This window comes from Aquila chrysaetos, chromosome 2 (assembly GCF_900496995.4).
Source record: "Aquila chrysaetos chrysaetos chromosome 2, bAquChr1.4, whole genome shotgun sequence".
Classification (NCBI taxonomy): domain Eukaryota; kingdom Metazoa; phylum Chordata; class Aves; order Accipitriformes; family Accipitridae; genus Aquila; species Aquila chrysaetos.
Genome location: NC_044005.1, coordinates 28,183,746 through 28,204,622, shown reverse-complemented (window position 1 = coordinate 28,204,622; position 20,877 = coordinate 28,183,746). Strand labels below are relative to the sequence as shown.

The 20,877-nt window shown below is 34.8% G+C and overlaps 1 protein-coding gene across 1 annotated transcript in view; it reads left to right on the top strand.

The window, feature by feature from the left end:
* The window catches only part of TTC6 (tetratricopeptide repeat domain 6), a 63,614-nt gene extending 43,162 nt beyond the window's left edge, over positions 1 to 20,452 (top strand). The window contains exons 20-32 of the mRNA XM_030005044.1: positions 818 to 894; positions 1,769 to 1,929; positions 3,985 to 4,119; positions 5,434 to 5,583; positions 5,846 to 5,986; positions 6,628 to 6,741; positions 8,283 to 8,402; positions 10,872 to 10,945; positions 12,808 to 13,018; positions 16,304 to 16,456; positions 16,660 to 16,830; positions 18,270 to 18,495; positions 19,885 to 20,452. Of these exons, the coding sequence (XP_029860904.1) occupies positions 818 to 894; positions 1,769 to 1,929; positions 3,985 to 4,119; positions 5,434 to 5,583; positions 5,846 to 5,986; positions 6,628 to 6,741; positions 8,283 to 8,402; positions 10,872 to 10,945; positions 12,808 to 13,018; positions 16,304 to 16,456; positions 16,660 to 16,830; positions 18,270 to 18,495; positions 19,885 to 20,021 (1,870 nt within the window). The 3' untranslated portion in view covers positions 20,022 to 20,452. The remainder of the gene's footprint in view (positions 1 to 817; positions 895 to 1,768; positions 1,930 to 3,984; positions 4,120 to 5,433; positions 5,584 to 5,845; positions 5,987 to 6,627; positions 6,742 to 8,282; positions 8,403 to 10,871; positions 10,946 to 12,807; positions 13,019 to 16,303; positions 16,457 to 16,659; positions 16,831 to 18,269; positions 18,496 to 19,884) is intronic.
* The last annotated feature ends 425 nt before the right edge of the window (positions 20,453 to 20,877 follow it).

The window sequence follows — 20,877 nt, the reverse complement described above, 5'->3', positions numbered from 1 at the left end:
ACAAAAAAAGCAAGTCTGAACCTTTAAAAATTTAATAATTTTAAATGTTTTCCCTAAGTGGATGGGTCCTTCACTGATTTGTCTGCAGAATCCACATAATGGAAAGAATGTGGAGGATTAAGTCCAGACCAATTAAGGTTCGAACTATTCTTCTTCCCCATCTTCAGCCCAGTGAGAAGTAGTGACCTTTGCCAAGACTAAAAAATAAATTACTAGATAAACCTGTTTCCTCCCCTGAAAAGCTGTAAGAACTAAGGAGGAAATGCTAGGATATTATTCCTCAGGTGTATTAGGAGAATTAGTTACTATGTTCCAGTCAATAATACTGTATTTTCCCAGTTTTAGGAGTGGGTTTGCTCAGGTTGTCTCTCAGTGTGGTTTGGCTAGCATAACCTCTTATACTGATGCCGATATCTGAAGAGGCAAAAAATTGTCCTTGAAAACAGAATGTATCTATCAGCTATCAGTCTGTGGTGGATTTTACAAACAATATTATTAAGATTATTGTTGCAGTTCTTGAGATTGTAAGGATTACTATCTGTGGAATCCAAAGAAAATGTATTTTTGAAACTCCTATAGTCTGAAGAGAGGTAAGCATATAATTTCTTGGTACTGTGATGTGAGAGAAAAAATTAAAAATTTGTCAGATATTTCTGATTAAAAAAAGGGAAAAACTTTGGATGTTTTTATTGGAAGGCATTATTTTTCCTTTTTCTCTTTTTATACTAGTGAAAACATATTTCAGTAGTATTTGCACTTTGAAAGAAATGCCTGGAAATAGTTTTACTAATTACATCCAACAAATATTTCATTACAGGGGACAGTATTTAATGGAGTTGAAGAAAGATGAGCTGGCAAGTTTATGTATTCACCAACTTGCAGAAATGGATGAAGGTAATGTCAATTTCCATCAATTTTCTTAGGTAGTTGTGAACCATGGCAACAGTCTGTAACCAAGGAATTGTTCAAAAAAATTAAGTTCAAGCATGCAAATAGGTTAGGTACTATGAATCAGCTAAAATATAGGAACTTATTATCTAGAGTATTTTGTTTGCATGTCTGAAGCCTTTAAAGGTAATAATGGTGTACACTATTGCCTGTATTATCACCTGTGATTTCAGAATTTCCTTTATCTTTTGAGTTCTTGTTTTTTATTTCTACCTTTCAATATTGGTAATTTCTGCTTTAAAGGAATATTGAGTAAGGATTCTGTTCTGTTCTTATGTACAGTCTTTCCTAACAAAATATCAAATAGCTTTGGAACTGAACCTTCCCAATGTGTTTGAACAGTAAAAATGTTGCAGTATAGTAGTTTCTTGTTATGTGCTGGGCATAAAAAGGCAGTGTTCAGTGCATCCTGAAGCTCTTGGTGAATCCATATGAATAGCCATACTGTATAAGATTAACTCCCTGTCTCTGGTAGTGACTAAGAGTGGATACACAGGGCACACAAGAATATAAAAACAAAGCAGGCATATGGTGATACTTCTGCAGAGCAAAGCCTTCTTAGATGTGGGGAAAGGGAGGTAAATATTTGCAGATGTTTAGCAATCAAACTACACTCGTTGATAAATAACTGTTCAACTTCAGACTTTTGTAGGAATTTTGTTTACATTTGTATTTTTATGGATGTTAAAACAATCTTTGATACTCCAAATATTTTAATAGTATTTTAAAGTTTGCATATCATTTAAAGGTATTTTATACTGGAAAACATATAGGTTGAAGTAAAAAGAGATTATTGTTTTTCATGGTGGTTTCCTTCCAGAATCCTTTATGTCTCAGCCTGTTCAGCAAGCACTCATTCAGTCATTTTGTCAAAATCACAATAAGGCCATAGAGTGCTTACGTGAAGCTGCTGCAACTCAACATGAGCCTTTGATGTTTGTTATTTTAGGAAAAATACAAATGAAAGCCAAGAAAACTAAGGTTAGAAAAGTTTACATTATATATATGCCAAGTAAGACAATGTTTTTCTTTCTGTATTCTTTTAAGATTTTATGAAACGTGCTAATAGATAAATAAACCTTCAGAGTATCTTATTGTTTAAATTATAAGAAGACCTGAGTAAGAATTTTCAGCAACAGCACTAATAGTTCAGCATAAATTAGACAATTTTAGTTTTAAAACATTTAAGGTGATCAATTAAAAGATACAATTATGTAGATTGAGGTCCATTATATGTAATGATTTTGCTTCTTTTGAAATAAAATAATACAGAAATATGTCTAGCATTTTTTGTCTAATAAAATGCAGTACAAAAGTTTAATTCAGGTATGTGAACTGAATGTATAATGTATAGTTACAGGTGTTTTCTCAACTTTGTGAATATTCATATGTTGTAGGGTTTAACCAATACTGTCACTACTCTGAGTCCTGCAGTTAGCCAATATTTGAGGCCTGCAGAATTTTTGAAATTGGGAGTATGGATTAGCTGTTTCTTTTTGTACAGTCCTATTTGTTTATACAAAATGTACAGAGTCCTGTTTCCCTAAACACAATAACAGCAAGCAACAGGTAGATTCATAAAACCTTGAATCTACCTATCTGTTGAGTTCTGTGTTTGAAAGGCATAGTCTTTCTGTTTCCTCTTAGCCTCATGTTTGCAGGTTCTTTTTAAATGAAAAGGCGTTCACTTTGCAAAAATTATGCTCCTGCTCCCTGGGCTTGTACCAGATAAAACATCTTGATCCATTCAGCTTTTTTCATTAGGCGTGGGTGTTTTATTTGTCTGAAACCATAATGGGACATTACTAGTTTTGCTGTTATTGAAAGAATGCTAAGTCAAAGACAGTGATCATCAGTACGCTCCAATACAACCCATTTCAGTTGTCGTGGTTAAGAGGATGTGTGTTAGAGTCATTCCCTGATTTCTCAGAGGGCTTCACCCAGATGTGAGGACTTGCATTGCCACCTCTTCTGGAGAAGAATAACACAATACTCTCAATATAGGAAAATGATCAGACTTCATGCTATAGTGCCCTGCTGTGCCTTTAGAATTATATGTGAGTTCAAGTACTACAGTTCCTTTTCCTTTTAAAATATGAGTATTTTTGGATGTAGGTATAGAGAAAAATGATTTTTAAATAGCAGTGAATGCAGACCTGTTTCGTTTAAAACTTCTACTACCCTGACAACTTAGGGAGGCAGGTGTAGTATTTGCAGACAGCCCTATGGGCACTGGTGTTTCAAACTGATTTTTCTAAACAAATACTTCTTCAGCTTGAAAGACTCGGTTAAGAAACAAAATGCTGTAATTCTTTTACTCTTCTTGATATTGAAACTTTCAACTGTGGTCCCTTCATAATCCTCAAAGGCTAAGGAATGGCTTATCTTTAATTGTTCTTAATTTTTTTTGTTGTTCTCCTTACACTCTCCTTTAAACCAAAACATTATTAAATATGCATAAATTACTGCCCAGATCTATGAGACATGGTAAAATTCTGAGAGGCTATTCACTTAAGTTCCTTCAATACCTATACAGGATTGATCCTTTCGATATATTTCTTAATGGTTATTAAATTTAGTGTGTTGTCTATGGAATAAATAGTTTGTCATTATTTACATAAAGAAACCTGTAACAAGTACTTTATTATTGTCAGACTCCATCAGAAGGTATACCTCTTCTTCCCAAGGAAATAAATATAAGTAAAATTAATAAATAATTATAATTAAATATGTACCTAAATAATGGTATAAACGAACTGTATGTTATTTCTAGATCATGTACATTAGCTACTTTGTCATATATAAATAAAAGTCAGCAATATTTCTGTTTTTCTAATCAGTTATTAATATGAACCATTCAGAGATCAAGGGTATGTCCAACTCCAGCAACATCAAAGAACACTAGACTAGTCATTTTTACCATAACATTCCAAAGAAAGACTAAAAAAAAAATTTAAAAATAATTTAAAATGTCTAAAAAATCTTGCAGATTTTCAGTTAAGTGCTTTACAACTATTAATGTTCTCTGTATTGCAGGATGCTGTGAGGAGTTTTAAAAAAGCTATGAAGCTCCTGATGACCTCAGCAAAAATCCTGCCTAATACATTTGAGACTGCAGAAATGTATTATCTCACAGGCCTGTGTTACATGGAGCAAAAAAGTTTATTATGGGTTGGTGTTAATTATATAGAATACATTAGCCTTTGACTCCACTGCTTGTAAACAACCACCATGATAACTGAGTGAATTATTTAAATATTTCTAAACAGCCTCCACTGCCTTTAGCAATTTTCTTTTGAATTCATGATGTACATTAGACTGTCTTGCAAGCTTGTGAGTCATGTTTCCAGTATTAATGTTATGATCTTTTTTAATGTATGTCATTAATTGCCATTCTGATGGAATAAAGAACATGAATTTCTTTTGTGTTTATCAATGTCTTCACAGATCCTACAGACAAACAACACTCATGTAGGAGTATTGGTGGCTTAGTGAATTGGTAGTAAACTTGGACAAAGGAATTCCTAGTTTATTATATTATGGAGTTGTTTGTAATTTGTTAACTGTTTTCTATATTACTGTAGCTCATAACACCCCTAGCTGGTTCTCTTCGGCACTTATGTATGACACTTAAGAAATAAACTGCATTACCTAAGAAAAATATACTTCCCTTCTTTCAACAAATCAATACTTTTAACTGTATTAGAGACTTCTTTGTTGAAAACTATTGAAAGCTTACCAGTGAGCTTTGTGGCAGGCCTAGTGTGAGTTCATGCAAATGTTTTCTATGTTGATATTTTAATAAATGTTTCAGTTTTTGATTTGCTAAAAGGCTCAAGACAGAAACTAGAAACATTTGAAATAACAAAATTTCACAAGGAAGAGAACAATTTCTTGCCTTGTCTGCTTCCAACCCCATTTGTCAAAAGTGATACTCTTTTGGAAGAAGGCTGTCAAAATTGTCTGAAATATCTAATGTGGTAATACATGACAATTGCAAAATGTGACTTTCTTTGTCAACGTACATCTGATATTACAGCTGTAGATCCTGGAAAAGCCCATGACTTTGTAACCTAATGTACAATGTAGAGGAAAAAAGTATCTGGATGTATTTTAAAGGAGTTGCATACTAGCCATGTTAATCCATTGTCCATCAAAATAAACAACTTCACTACTTCATCTCTTACAGACAGAAGACCATGTGTGTGGTTAAACTTTTGCAGTCTCACTGAAGAAATGAGATTATTAAATGAGTTAGATTGTGCCTCCTTGAGGTTATGATTGCATTAGGTAGGGTGTTAAATGTTACAAAATTTTAAGTAGCAGTAAATGGATGAAAGTGATAAAAAACAATGCAGGTACATGGTGGGTTCCAACTGCAAAAATAGGTCATATCTAGCTGTACAAAAGAGTCAGTTAGTTAGGCTATGGTTTCAGCTGACAAAAAAGACCATATTTAACCCTGATGATATGTCATCCTTTTAGGCCTGTGATGCTTTTAGTATGGCTATCAGACTACATTCAAGTTACCCTGATGCTTTTTATCAGCGAGGGCTGTGTAGAATGCAGCTCAGACAAGCTACATGCATCCAAGATTTCAATCGAACACTTGCTCTTTGTCCATCACATTTCCAGGTAATATAAAGACTCCTGATAGTTTGGTTCTGTGGGAGATTTTTTGGATGGGTTCAAAGACTGAAAGGTTTTGCATTTATGGGTGTATTGCCTTGTAATCTGCCAGCAAACACATGGCAAGCATTGAATAAAAGAAATTACAAGCTTTGTAAGATGTATGTTTTTATAAACTTGTAATTTCTGTCTTCTATTTAACCTTTGTTTTATAATGCTAAACAAAGCTGTTTTCTACCATGTCATCATTCTGTCTTCATCTCTACAGGCATATATGAGTCGTGCTGCTTACTATGGAAGTAAAGGTAGATACTCTAAGGCAATTCTGAATTGCAATGAGGCGATCAAAATTCTGCCTAGCAGTGCGCGAGCTTATTTTTACCGAGGAACTTTAAAGTATCAGAATAAGGTGGGACTGTCTTTGTTGTTGTACTTTTGCATTCTCCTTTAAAACTTATAATGTGTCTTACTTGACACTTGAGAATGGTGAAATAATGGTAGAAGTGTTGCTAATGGAAACCAGGAATTCCACCTGATTATTATACTTCCCATTCCGCATTGAAGCTACTCTCTGGTTGTTCTGTGTAACTGAAAATGATTGATGGGTTGGAGAAGCTACTGGAAATCTACCTGGTTATTCTCCTCTTAAGTTCCATGGAATAGATTCTTACCTAGTGATAGACAGAAGTACCAAAACTCCACAAAAGATACCTTCTATGTTAGGTTAAGATATAAAATGTAAGCTAGTAAAATTAAGGATCGATTATGTATTGCAGTATATGGATGTGATGTAAGAAAACACTAAGAATGTTTGTTTGCCCAGTCTTTGCACAAATAGAGCTTCTGAAGAAGTGCTCCCACTGCTGTAAGGACTGCAGTAAGTAGTCCATAGAGGACATAGTGAAATGGTTGGATGCCTTCCAGTACTAATGAAGAACCAAAATGTAGAACTATGAAATAAAATTTTACAATATGCCATTATTTGAGGAAGCATATGTAGTACCATGAACTCTGAATTACAATTTATTCATAGTGTTTTTTCATTTGCAGACCTTTAAAGCTGCAATTGAAGATCTTTCAAAAACTATTGACCTCAACAAAACCTGCATTTTGGCATATTATAACAGAGCCGTCTGTTATCATCAAATAAAGGACTTCAAAAAAGTATGGTATTAATTTTTTTCAACATCACACGAGCACTCAATTGTTCATATTAGCTAGTAACCTGTTATTGACAATTAGTCTAAATTTATGACCTCTTGCAATGTCTTCCTGAATGATTGTGCTCTTCAGGAAATTGTTTAAAATAAATGTTTTTTGGGTCTCTACTATCATATTAATTGCATTTGATATCCCTTCGAAAATATAAGAACTATATCCAGAAGAAGACTACCTCAAAACAGGGATTTGGCCTACATCCAACCCTCTTTTACAGTCCTGTTTTTCTGGACATGTTGACACTTCTGTCAACTTGCCTGTGAGCTGCCTCTGAGTGTTTCTGCTTTCTACCTTTGTTATAAAGCAAAGGCACAACAGGGTGCGCAGAGGCACTGTGAAGCATCAGACTGGGAACACAATGATGTTGAACTGTCATTTTGATGAGGCCTGTTTTCCAAGACAGAGTTAGTTCCGAAGTATTTAAGCTCAGATGTCTCAAGTCAAATCGACCTTGGGCAAAGGCCATTTGTGCTTAGAGGTTAATTGGCCAAGAATGATGCAGATGGGTAAAGAAAAATAGGTGATTACAGTAACTGAAGGTAAAAGTTTAAGATGTGAAAATGATAGTCCTTCATAAATAAGGTATTATGAAAGTTGTTCTTTGCTATCACTCTCCAGAAAAGCCACTTAAAGTACAAGGGAAGTTGCAGAAAAAATGTAGTATATTATTGACAGAAGAAATTTACAAGATCTAACAAGAACTGGATTGTTTTCTTTAAAGCTGTTTCTAATATCTAGCTTAGTTTAGAAGTGACAAAGAATAGAACTTCTCTTAAGTGGCTAGTATATGGAATAATGCAATCAAGGACATTTTTGTCATATTACCTCTAAACTGTCTAGTTATTCTTAAGTATACTATATAAGTTCATTCTTCAGGTGAAAAAAGAGTTGGGCTAGAACTTCTTCAGATCAAGCATTGTTGAAATACTCTTCAGTTTTGATAATTTGAGAATTGAGGCTTCTTCAGTCTACCTAATCATATCACTATTTGCTCTTTTACAAAATTTAAACCCAAATTTAGTTAATACAACTAGTGTTTAGATTTCTCAATAGCAATAATTTATATTTGAAGATGCTTGATTTTAAAAGTACCTTACTTTGACATTAATTAATGATGAATTAATCTAGAATAATTTGTTGTGTATTTTTTAAAAAGAATTTAGACATAAAATTTACCAGTAGAAGTAATTAAGATTTATTTCTAACTCTGAAATTTATATAATGGCAAAATAAGTTTTAATTATGTCTATTTAATATATTTGCATTATCTTTGCTTCCGTTCTCTAGAAATGGGTATCTATGTAATTACAGGAGGCTCCAAATTCAGTTAAATTCAATGTGGAAACAGTGAAACATTGGAATAGACACACTGAAGTCTGTGCTTAAGCACATGATTTGTAGGAATTTGTAAGCGTGTCGTTTAAATTTTGAAGTATCGTATCCCTCTGAATGAATTATGGTTTAAAATGCATTTTATGTTTTTGTAGGCTTTGAAAGATTATGGAATTCTTCTTCTGCTTGAATTGAGTAAGGAAATAGCTTTCAAAGTGTTAATTAATTGTGGACTACTCTACGTGGAACTTGGTGATTATGCTAATGCATGTGAGGTACAAAATCCTTCTCTGAGTAAAGGAAATTTAGAGTTTTCTGTTAAACGTAAGCCATTGCTGATATAAAGACCAGCTTGACAGTTTTCATAGTCTTCTGAAATAGTTTGTGCCCAGTTCTCATTTGCTCAACACGTAATACCAGCCTGGCTGTGAAGATGCAAATAAAATGCAGTTTTACTTGTTTTACAGTTTTATGCTACTAGAGTTAAACATGGGAGTTGCACAAAATTTAATAAGCAAGAACCTGATTTTTCCTTCTTTTTTAATCTTGAAGTAATTTATGTTGAGTCCAAATGAGTACTAATTCATTGCAGAAGCCTAAACAAATTGAGGTTCTCATTGAGTGGGCTTGTTTTGTTCCTCTGTGTACGTGTGTGTTTGTGTAACTGAACATTTTTGTTGAAAGGGCAGGAAGGGTGCAACCTCAAGATAATTTTCTTAAATATAAAAAAATAGTATGTGTTTCTGATGCTGACTCACAGTGCAGGTGACTCTCATTCCGTGGGACTCCATCTGGTATAGCAATAGCAGGCTTGAAACCTAACAGTGTTAAACATTACTCTTTCACACACATGGATTTTCATTTTTTAATTTTAAATAGTTTTAAAGTTTTCTAAAAGTTTTATTTTTTTTTAAAAGCAGTGCTATTTATTTTTAGTGTAACTGGTGCATTCATTGCTTCCATCATGGACTAGTAACTTTAAAATGTGTTACCTTCTTTATGCGATAGCAACAATTTCAGTATAGGCATTCTAAAAATTGAGTAATATTTCTTATTTGCAAATAAAAAATGAAGAATGAATATGAATCCCGTTCCAATGACCTGGAAGTGTCCTATTGGAAGTGCACAACAAAAGCTCTTTACAGTTGGTAGACCTTGCGCAGAAATAATTTAAGTAGAAATATTGTGTTATTGGTCTTTTATGCTTCAAGGTGCAGTTGATCAGAATAGTTCAGAAAAGAGGCTGAGGTGGTACGAACTGATACGTAAGGCCAGTAGAAAGAGACTGGGGCAGAACCAGCAGGATGAGCAAGAAATTCTTTGAATGGATTGTAGTGAAGGCAAATATACAAAATGGTAATTGAACAACAGACACAAAAAATAACAGCTTATTTAAGAAAAACATTAGTGATTATAAATATGCTTGAGTCCTTATGTGTCAGTTCTGATAATATTTTATTGCAAGGAGTATATCTGTATATGCATATAGTGCTGGTTGAATTAGGATGCAATTACTTAAGTACAGATACATACTACTTGAAGTGAGTGTATTCCTGAATTGGGTACACTGGAAGACAAAGGAAAAGTTAAAATTCAGTCTATATAAGATCTGAATTGCTATATAGAAGTGTCTTTTCCTGTTGATTCTGTGAAATGTGCAGTTACCTGTAAGGATAGCACCTTTGGTTTAAGTAAACCAAACCTGGTCCTTGGAACTCTGATCCTGATTTTGCTCTGCTCCATACACAGAGCAGAGTGTGTGCTCCAAATTGTGCACATGAAGAATCCCATTAGCTTTGCTGGGTATTCTTTGAAAGGCTTTGCTGGATGGGAACAGTGTGTCTCAGTAGTTTTTTAAAAACAGACCTATAATTTTATGATAGCATGTTCACCAAAAGAGAGGTTTTATTCTAACAAAATATTAACATATATATATATGCATATCATTATTTTGCCACTTTTGCAATTCCAAAAGTACTAAAATCTTCCACGTAATTTTATTTTTACAATTTGAACAAGTAAATGCTTTCTAAGTTGTAGTTCAGTGGATGCATCAGCTAAACCACTCCTACTACATACTGATTGCTTTCCCATGCAGAAGCCTAAAGTGCTTCCTTACATCATAATTGAAATGATTGTATTTGATTTTAAAAGCACCTGTACAGTTTTTACAATTGAACCACATATATCAAAACCACAAGCATTTTGAAAAATGTTCTGAATGTTAGTAAAAGGCAAAAGTCAGAAGCCCTATGAAGTCTTTCAGTGGAACATTGTGCATAGAGTGTCCCAAAGCAAATATGAGTTTGGTTTACTCCATTTGTCAAAGTAATAACAGAAAGTAACTACGTAATTTTATTATTGGGATGATTCTATTGAAATTGAGTATAGCAAAATATATTTTCAATATACATGTATTTAATAATAGCAGCTAGGGTACAGTATTTCCATTAAAAACAAAGAAAAAATATCTTTCTGGAAGGTTTTGTTTCTGGAAATGGTGCCTCCAGCTTTGTAGGAAATACCATGATACCACATAACTTTGAAGATTTTATTCTTTCAAAGTCTGGGACAAGAAGTATAAAAGCAGTTAAATACATCTCCAATACTTCTGAATGTATAATGCCTTTGTCAGACATCATCTCTGTTTTTATATAGAAGTATAAAATTGTTTAGCTAAAACCACAGTTGTAGGTGAAGTGAAACAATATCAGTTTGCATGGTTTGATATCTGTTCTTTTCAGGACTTTAAAGAAGCAACGTTGCTTAGTCCATATGATAGCCAGATCTTTCAAGCTATTGGAATCTGCTATCATAGGTAAGATATGTAGTTTTGTCTGATGGAGAGTAGAAAAATGAAATAATTCCTGAGCTTTATATTCCTTTTCACCTTTTTGTATTGAGTATGCTGAGAACTGTGGGAGGGGAAAATAGTAAAGAGGAATGGAAAAAAGAAAATTAGATACTTTTCAATTTTAACAACTGGTGTTAAAATCTTCTGGTATCAAGCGACTATGTGTTCATGACAGCATCAGGAGGAAATACTAGGATGATAAAATAGAACCAAGAGAAGGAATGAAGAACAAAGAATTCTGAGATAAACAGAGTCGGGTTGGTTTGTTCAGAATTAGTTAGGGTGCAATTTCTGTTTAAATATGCATTTTTGTCCTTTAAAGAAAAGCAAAAGCTTCAATGGTCTTCCTTGCCTGGATTTTTTATTTGGAAATTCTAAACTGTAGTTTCATCAAGGTGAGGTTTATTTAGAAAGACTAAATTAAATCTGTTAATCACTTAAAATAGATATAAAGTGGAAGAAATTAGATGTACATTAGTATCTTAGTCTACTTATCCTAGTGGCATTTGGATTTGATAGCTCCTATTTCACACAAATATCACCTATGATAAAAAGGAAATTTTAAGTGCTATCTACCTATTAGTTTAGTCTAATCTATTTTATTCTACAGTTATTCTGCCATCTATCTCTGCTTAACCTTGTTGCTGCGAAGGCAGTGTGGAGGTGGACATACTCAGGACTGTAGCATCAAAACTTTTTGTGTTACTATGCCTGTACTTAGGGCATAACTGACTCCATCTTTCAGTGTCTGGATGATGTAGAACTCATACAGCAATGTTGAATCCTGCTTCTAAGAACTGAGCATATGATTTTGGTGCCCATGTCTGTATTCAACTGGCAAAAGGAGTCCCTAGTAACTATATAACTCAGCTATATAACCCATTTTAAGATGCATTTGGGATTCATCCTGTAGTCTCTAACCTCATGACTGCCTATCAAAAAAATTTGGAATGAAGCCCTCATTTGTTGTTGCAACTTTTAAAAAGCATTTAGTTTACAACCCTTAAAGTTATTTGTTAGCTAAATATATTTAATCTTTCCTCTTTTGGTAAAGAAGTCAGGCTGTGTGCTTCAGGTAGACACGGGTAGCTTATATTTGAACAATACCTTATCTTTCAGTATCTTCTTGGTAAAACAATTTTGTACTTTGACATGTTAAAGTTTTTGCTTTATGTGTAAAGATACTAGCATTCATTGACATTTCAGGTATTTAGTCCTTTTTACTCCTACTTGGTATACCTCAGGTGCATCAAGTTTTATCTAAGAATGGAGTTCTACATTTGGCTTACTCTTAGACCAGCATGGTCTTTGCTTAGAACCCTGAATATTGTCTCTTTACCCTGCAAGTTTAGCATCGTTTGGATAAGTTCAAGAATTGGAATGAGAAAAAACAGAGAGAAGGCTTGTATTAGAAGTAAATTATTTATGGCTGAAACATCTGTGTCTGAACAGACTACCAAAAACATGTTTGGTCATGACATTTGGACAGCATGAATGACTCAGATAAAGTCTCTCTGTTGAGTACAACTGTTGGAAAAGTGAAATCTTGGCCCAACAAAAGTTAATGAGAGTTTAGCTGTTTTCTTTCTCAGGCCAAGGAATTCAAACTGAAGTCTGCAAGGTCTTACACAGACTACCTTCAATATTATAAACAGCAGGGAGCACATACAGAAAGCAAACTTAAGGAAAAAAGAAAAGTGTCCCTTTCAGCCAGAATTGAACTACTTTCAATGGGCATTATGGCGTAGTATTTGCTGATTATTCATAAATTAAGAATTTTATTTATAGAAATTTTAAACAACAAACATTAATATCTCTATTTTTAGACTTAATGAGTTTGAAGAAGCTGTGAGGTCATTTGACCAGGCTCTCAAACTAGATCCTGTTTCTGTGGATGCCTATGTTGGACGAGGAAATTCGTACATGGAAAATGGACATGAGGCTGGTTGTAAACAAGCACAGAAAGATTTCTTGAGAGCAATTCACCTGAATCCAAAGTGTATAAAAGCCAGAATTTGCTTAGGATACAACTTTAAGGTAACACACCAAAATTCATTGTCAATGTTATGTTTAATCAAACAAAATAACATCAATCTCATATGCATACATTTATATAATAAATAAAATAATCATAATAAACATAAAATCATCCATGTACTTTAGACAAACCTTATGGCATCTTCTGTCTTTTTAAGTAAATGGATAGACCATTATTCTTTTCACTTTTGTGCCCAATCTTGTTGGAGTTCTGCTCTTGAATAATGGAATATCAAGTAACCTTATACTTGTTTGATTTGCGTATATGGTTCTCTGATAAACTAACATTAAGAACTGGCATGTTTTGTGTGTATGAGTTGTTTACTGAAGTAAAAAAGCAGCCAAAGTGTTGACAAATCTGTGTAAAACAAAATCTTGTATGTAATTATCAAAACTACACTGTTGGCAAATCTGCTAAAATCCCTTGGTAAAGGCCTTATATATAATGATCTCTGAAAACTACTTACCTACATAGAAAATGAACTTCTATATTAGTAAAGGGATATATGATATGACTTGGCAGTTTTTGTCTCTGTCTAATTTATGTCATTGAGTTACTGTGCTTTATTATATCCAGTTGTCTGAAATGTCTTGAATTGTCATGGTTCTTGTTGCGGATTATTTTTTGCCAATGTAAATGAGGGATTAATGTTAGTAGCCTGTGTCAGGTAGTCTTGCATACGTGTCATGCAAATTTCCTTTTACAGCTTTGCCAATTCACTTAAATTCTAACTAATGCTTTCACAGTGCTTTGGGAAGTACTGTGCAAGAGAAAAATCTGGAGTGACTACATTGGTGAGTAGGTAGGAATAAAACTTAGGTAAGAATTAGACATCTTAGGTACAGGAGGCAACTCAGAAAGTTCACATAGTGGCAGGTGCTTAATTTCTGAGAGTCCTAATTCTCACTAGATGCCTTCTCTTAAGCCTTATACCTTTGGGGACTTAAACATAGACACATGTGGAGAAGTATTTTGATGTGAGGAATTAGATGATTCGCCTTCCACCTTTGCTTAATTAATACATATATTAGGTAAAAGGTTTACATTTTGCCTGTGGTCCCAAGTGGCCTACTTGCCCAGAATTAAGCACTTTCTTGATTGTGCTAAGGCCTTCACAATGTACAGTATACCAGAATTCCATTTGGCCATCCAGGGGAGGTACTTTTGCTGAACAACCTAGTGGTTTAATTTTATTGTCATGTGAAGTCTTCAGGTCACAAGCTCATATATAGCCCATCAAGAGTTGAATCTGGTGAGGGACATGAAGGTCAACAAGAAAGGCTTCTACAAGTATATTAGTAGCAAAAGGAAGGTTAGGGAAAATATGGGCCTGCTGCTGAATGTGACTAGAGGTGCGGTGATAAAGGACATGCAGAGGTACTCAATGCCTTCTTCACTTTGGTCTTTACTGGTAAGACTGGCTTTCAGGAATCCCAAGTCCCTGTGACCAGACCTTCCTTCCAGAGCAAGGAAGACTTGCCCTTGGTGGACAAGGATCAGGTTAGGGAATATTTAAACAAAATAGACATACACAAGCCCATGGGACTTAATAGAATACACCCACAAGTGCTGAGGAGCTAGCCAACATCACTGTGAGGCCACTCTCAATTATCTTTGAAAGGTCATAGCAATCGGTAAACATTCCTGAAGACCGGAAGAAAGTAAATGTCACTCCTGTCTTCAAGAATGGCAAGAAGTAGGATCTGGGGAACTACAGGCAGGTCAGCCTCACTTCGGTCCTTGGAAGGGTGATGAAGCAAATAATTCTGGAAACTATTTTTAAACACATGAAGGACAAGGTCATTGGGAGTAGTCCACATGAGTTTATGAAGGAGAAATTTTGCTTAATCAACCTGATAGCCTTCTATGATGAGATGAATAGCTTGGTGAATGAGAGGTGAGCAGTGAATGTTGTTAATCTCAACATTAGCAAAGCTTTCAGTAGTCTTTCATAAGGTCTTCATAGAAAACCTGGTGAAGTATGGTCTAGATAAGTGGACAGTGAGGTGAAATGAAAACTTGTTGAACTGTCAGGCTCAAAGGGTCATTATTAGTGCAATAAAGTCCAGCTGGAGGCCAGTCACTAGTGAGGTACCCTCAGCAGGCAGTAGGAAGTCCAATACTGTTTAACATCTTAATTAATGACCTGGATGATGGAGTAGAGTGCACCTTCAGCAAGTTTGCAAATGATACAAAATTGGGAGGACTGGTTGATCTACAAAATGGGTGTGCTGCCATTTTTAGAGGGATGATGTGCTAGGCAGCTGGGAAAAATGACAGACAGGAACCTCATGAAGTACAACAAAGGAGAGTGAGTTCTACATCTAGGGAGAAATAACCTCATGCACCGCTACAAGCTGGGAGCTGACTGGCTTAAAAGCAGCTTTGCAGAAAAGAACTTGGGGGTCCTGATGGACAACAAGCTGAAGTTGTCAGTGATGTGCCCTTGCAGTAAAGAAGGCAAATGATACCCTGGGCTATATTAGAAGCAACATTGCCAGAAGGTCAAGGGAGATGATCTTTCTCCTCTACTCAGTATTGGTGAGGCCACATCTGGAGTACTGTGTCCAGTTCTGGGCCCTCCAATACAAGAGAGACATGAACATACTGGCCACTAAGATGATTGAGGCCTTGAAGCATCTGTCATACAAGAAGGGAAAGAGAGATGAAGGGTCAAGGGGGAAATCTTATAAATAGGTATAAATATCTGATGAAGGACTATAAATAAAGTGGAGCCAGGCTCTTCTTAATGGTGCACAGTGACAGGACAGGAGGCAATGGGTACAAACTGAAATACAGGAAATTCCATTTAAACATCAGAAAACTTTTTTTTTTGCTGTGAGGCTGATCAAACACTGGAACAGATTACACACAGAGGTTGTGGAGTCTCCGTCCTTGAAGATACTAAAAATCTAACTGTACATGGTCCTGGGCAACCTGCTCCAGCTGATCCTGCTTTGAGCAGGGGGTTGGCCTAGACAATCTCCAGAGATCACTTCCAAATTCAACCATTCTGTGATTCTGTGATGTAGAAGAGGTAATATTTGCAGTTAAAACAGTTGTGACAGATACATGACAGTTGCAAAGACAATGAGTGTTGCATAATTAACAAGATATTTGAAAATTAACAAGGTATTTGAACTAATTTTAAAAAAAATTTAGTTAACTGCATTTGTAAATATAAGCATGCTTCCATTCTCTGCTGTAATTTTTTTAAGTGGGACCATTAGTATGTTTTACATTTCTTATGTTTCTTATTATGGACATATTGCAATTCATTTTAGGCCCTTGGAAAGCTTCAGAGAGCATGGAGCCAATTTACAGTTGCCATTTGCATTGATTCAAAATGCCATGCTGCATATGATGGACGAGCTTCAGTCTGTCTTCAAATGGGTGAAACTTTTGCTGCATTTCAAGATATAAATGCCGCACTAAAGGTAGATGTTAACTTAAAGTGATATTGCTAAAATCAACCTGTTGCTATGAAGCCAGCCAATACTGACATTAATAGTTGCCAATTTGGATTAGAAGGTGCAATTCAAATCTTTTTAAAAGTAAATGTATCTTTGAAAGCCAGAATAAATTACTGCAAAAGTGTAAATTTTCCCTGAGTAAGAATGCATCTATGTTTTCCTTTCAGCTCACTACCACTGCTCCGCTGCTAACAAATCGGGGTGTCATCAGTCAGTTAATGGGATATCTACCCTGTGCCATGAAGGACTATCAACAAGCAATTTCTGTTGACCCAAACTATGCATTAGCCTATTTCAATGCAGCAAATATCTACTTCCATAATCGACAGTTTTCACAGGTAAGTCTACAGTCTGTCTTTATACTCTCTTCAGAACTTTTTTACTTGAATAAATACTGTTGTTATAAAGCTGTCTTTAAGTATAACTAACATGAGGCTTTCTTACTTTGAATTTCATAGTCCTCTGCCAGAAGATGATTGATCTGTAGTAATTAATAACAAATAGTTGCCCTACTACTGCGTATTTTATCATTGTTATGAATGAACTAAGCTTCATGACACCTAGGATACACGTCACAAAAATTTGTAAATAATTGAGATACCAAAATCTCACTAATGTTCAGTAGCTTCCCCCCCAGTCTAATTCCTGCACATTAAATAACTTGCCCAGATTCACTATAGCACCATGACAAGGAGAATGAAAAGAATCTCCTGCTGATGACCATCAATCAAGACGTCAGATCTTCCTCCTGTTACCACAGTAACTTTGGAGTTTTAAATCACCTAATTCTGCTTGAATATGGTGGGTATATTCAAATACAGAAGAGTTGGATACTGAAATTCCTCTTGTGAGAGAATCTGAAATCTGCTTGAAGGCAAGGATCATTTATTTTTATCTGAGTGAGGAGGCCTGTGCCATGATTTTTATTTGGTTTTCCAGTCACATTTCCTGGGCATAGGCTCAGGCATTTGTTTGATTGGAGCTTTGTGGTCCAGCAGCTGTGGAAACCCAGAACCAGCATGGATGCTTCAGCACATTTCATCTACTTGAATTAATTCTCTCCTAGAGTTGCATCTGTAAACACTTCAGCTTGCAGTTAATTAAGGAATTCATCATGTGTAGTACAGACTTGGCATACGGTGTTAAACCTAGATTGTACTTCATAAAGCACAAGAAATAGGTCATGTAAGAAAAAAATTTAATGTTCTTGTTTGTTTCTCTGAGTTAGATTCCTTGTTGCTCTTCAGCATTAGTTAGACTTGGATCAGAAATTCCTTAGGAGTCCAAGGTCAGTGCCCTGCATATGGCTTCTTCTGTGATCATATAATCTGTTTTCGTATGCATCTGATATCATTCTTCCATGACTGGTCTTGTGTAGGCTGTTCTTCCTTTTTACTGTGTTTCTGTGACTCCTTACTGTCTCACAGAGGCTGTCTAATTATGAAGAAAGGAGTTCAAGAATAGGTGTTGCATTATAAGCTATTTTCTATGTTAATTCAAGTTGGCCTTAGTGTATAGCTTATTTCTTCTGCTACAATTACAATTCAGCATAAACAGCTGTTACTTTTCAAAAGTCTGTCTGGATGGTGATTGACCTATTTGTGGATAAACATGCTGGTGCTGTGTGTCTTCTATGCACAAAGAACACTGAATAGAATGAGTAAAGACTTAAGAATACTAACAGCTAAAAGAAACAAACTGGAATTTACAAGTTGTACATAAGCCATTTTCTCAAATTTTAACAGCGTACTTTGTTTCCACTTCATGTGTTTTGCAGGCCTATTGCTATTATTCAAAGGTATTACAACTTGACCCAAGAAATGAATCTGCTGTTATGAATCGTGCTATTACAAATGCATTACTAAACAGTATTGAAGAAGCAAAAGAAGACTTTGAGAAGGCAATTTGTCTCTGCCCATTCTCTGCAGCAGTGTATTTTAACAGGGCAAATTTCTATTATGGGTTGAAGCAATATGAACTAGCTGAGAAAGACATTTCAACAGGTAATCTTTATTTACCTGTCATGATTATGTTTGGTAGCATACTAACAATTATGATGATAAATTACTTGGCTTTATTTCATGATTCAGAAAGTGTGTGTGTATTTTGGCTGGTATGTTTTCTACCTAATTTGATCAGATATTGTGATGAAAAAGAGGAAGTTAAAGTAAACATGCTAATTAATTGTGTTTTTTTTCCATTCTCAAAATTGGAAGAATATGTAAATTAGAAGATAAACTGTTTCATATAATATGTGTCATTAGCAGCTGAACAGAGCCCCATTCTGAACAAAATTGTAGCAAGAAGTTAATGGGAAAATACTATACTTACCAAGTCTGAAAATTTTTTGTGAGTTTTTGTGTGTGTGTGTGTGTTAGATATGTAGGTGCCTAGAAAATGGCATCCAAGTAGCTTATTTTATATATAAACATGAAATTTAATGAACGTGCTCTTTGTAGAATAAGTTTTGAAACAGTGTTTGGCTTCCATAAGCTTTTCTGTTGGGAATAGACATGTTTCATAGAGAAAAGGAACTGAATCAAACTTTCATCTTGATCTTAGTAAAAACCAAAGCTTTTGTTCAGGTTCAAAACAGCTGAACTGTATTACTCCATTGCTGCTTTTGTCATTGCTACTAACATGAGATTCAGCAACTCTGGATACACAGGCAAACTTCTTCCAGTAACTAAAGCTATGTTTAGTTTGTATTAAATTCACTGAAACAAAATTTAGTAATGTGACTTTGATTTGACAACACTTGATTGCACAGGTAATCATCTTTCCTGAAAGGATAACTCTCTTCAGATTTTTTTTTTTTTTTTTTTTTTTTAAGAAATTAGTTTACTTTTACAGTGAAATTTGTCAAAATAGTGTTTTTACTTCATGGCTTTCATGACTAATGTTTTCATAGTGTTAGGTGGTGAAAATTGACTAGACCAGGGAGCTGATTGATTTTCAAAAAATGTTCTCTCTGAAGCAGAATTTTAAAACAGCAGATTAAGCTTTCCAACAAGTACCTGAATCCTTTTCATACAATGGAGAAACTGAATAAGATACTGGGTTCATTGCCATGTTCCAGAAGTTGGATGGTAGTAGTTCTCTAAGATTTTGCTTGTATTTCAGAGGAAAGCATAGTTTCTGCTGTTGGGGCAAAGGTAAAGTGGGGTTCATAAATGGCATCAAAACCAGAAAAAAAACCCCAAAGTATAAATAACATAACAAAGTTGCCTACCTCTTGATGTAAACTTAATGTATGTAATATGTTTTCTCTTGTGAAAGCATGTCTGGAGAAGAATTTGAGCACTGACAAAAGTTTTTGGATGATGCTTCTCTTTTTTAACATTATCACATGATTATAAAAAAGCCTAACATTCTATTTCTTATTTTTACAGCATTGTCAATTCAACCTAATGATGCCTTGATGTATAAATTTAGAGCTGATATTCGTGGTAAATTGGGTTTCTATAAAGAGGCTGTAGAAGACTACAAACAAGCAATCAGCATTCAAGAACAGATTGATTCCATGTGAAAAGATACCAGTTCTCATACCACTTGTGTTCTATTTACAGATTTCTCAGACCTATAATTTAAAAAGTCCAACATGCAAGAAAAATTTATAATTTATCTTCATTTTTATATATTCTACACACATTTTATTCTCCTAAATAAGTACCTTGATTGTGCAAAACTAGCCAGAGTTGTTTAAGAATAGAATGCCACATTTAATTTTTATGAGTTATATAGATTGTTCTTTATTTGTTAGTGTCAAGAGATAATTGATTGCGTTGTTTGCAGAATGAAGGACAGAGAAGAGGAATTTATAGGCAAAAGACCTCAACTGTATTGGTTATAGAAGGATAAAAGAGAGTACACTCTCCCTTCCCCCCAGATATAAATGCTTACTGTGATGCTAATTATATGTCACCTGGACCATCTGGGAAATAAATATTCTAAGATGGCTACCAAATGCTTGTGACTGCTAACTAGGTCTCACTTTCTTCCTGATCTTTCTTCTATACCTCTTCATAAGATTTCCTATTCCCTGCCACTCACATGGTTGGGGAAAGCCATTGTGCAAGGTCTATCTATTGCAGTGCATGAGAACTACTCCGAGAACTGAAATTTGAGAAGGACATGATTCAGTTTGTGAGTAAATACTTGAGGCTACTTGCTTCCAATTAAATATATTATACTGTGCCAGCTTGAAGAGACAGGTAAAAATGCATAAATAATAGATCATAGTTTTGTGTTCTAAGCTGTAAGAATGGGCTTAAGAACAGGCTCTCACCTAAACGTGGAGATTGAAATGTAAATCTATGTGACCAAAATTTAAAAATTGTCAAGCCCTACCTATGTACTATATTAAGCCCCCAAGTTTGGCATAG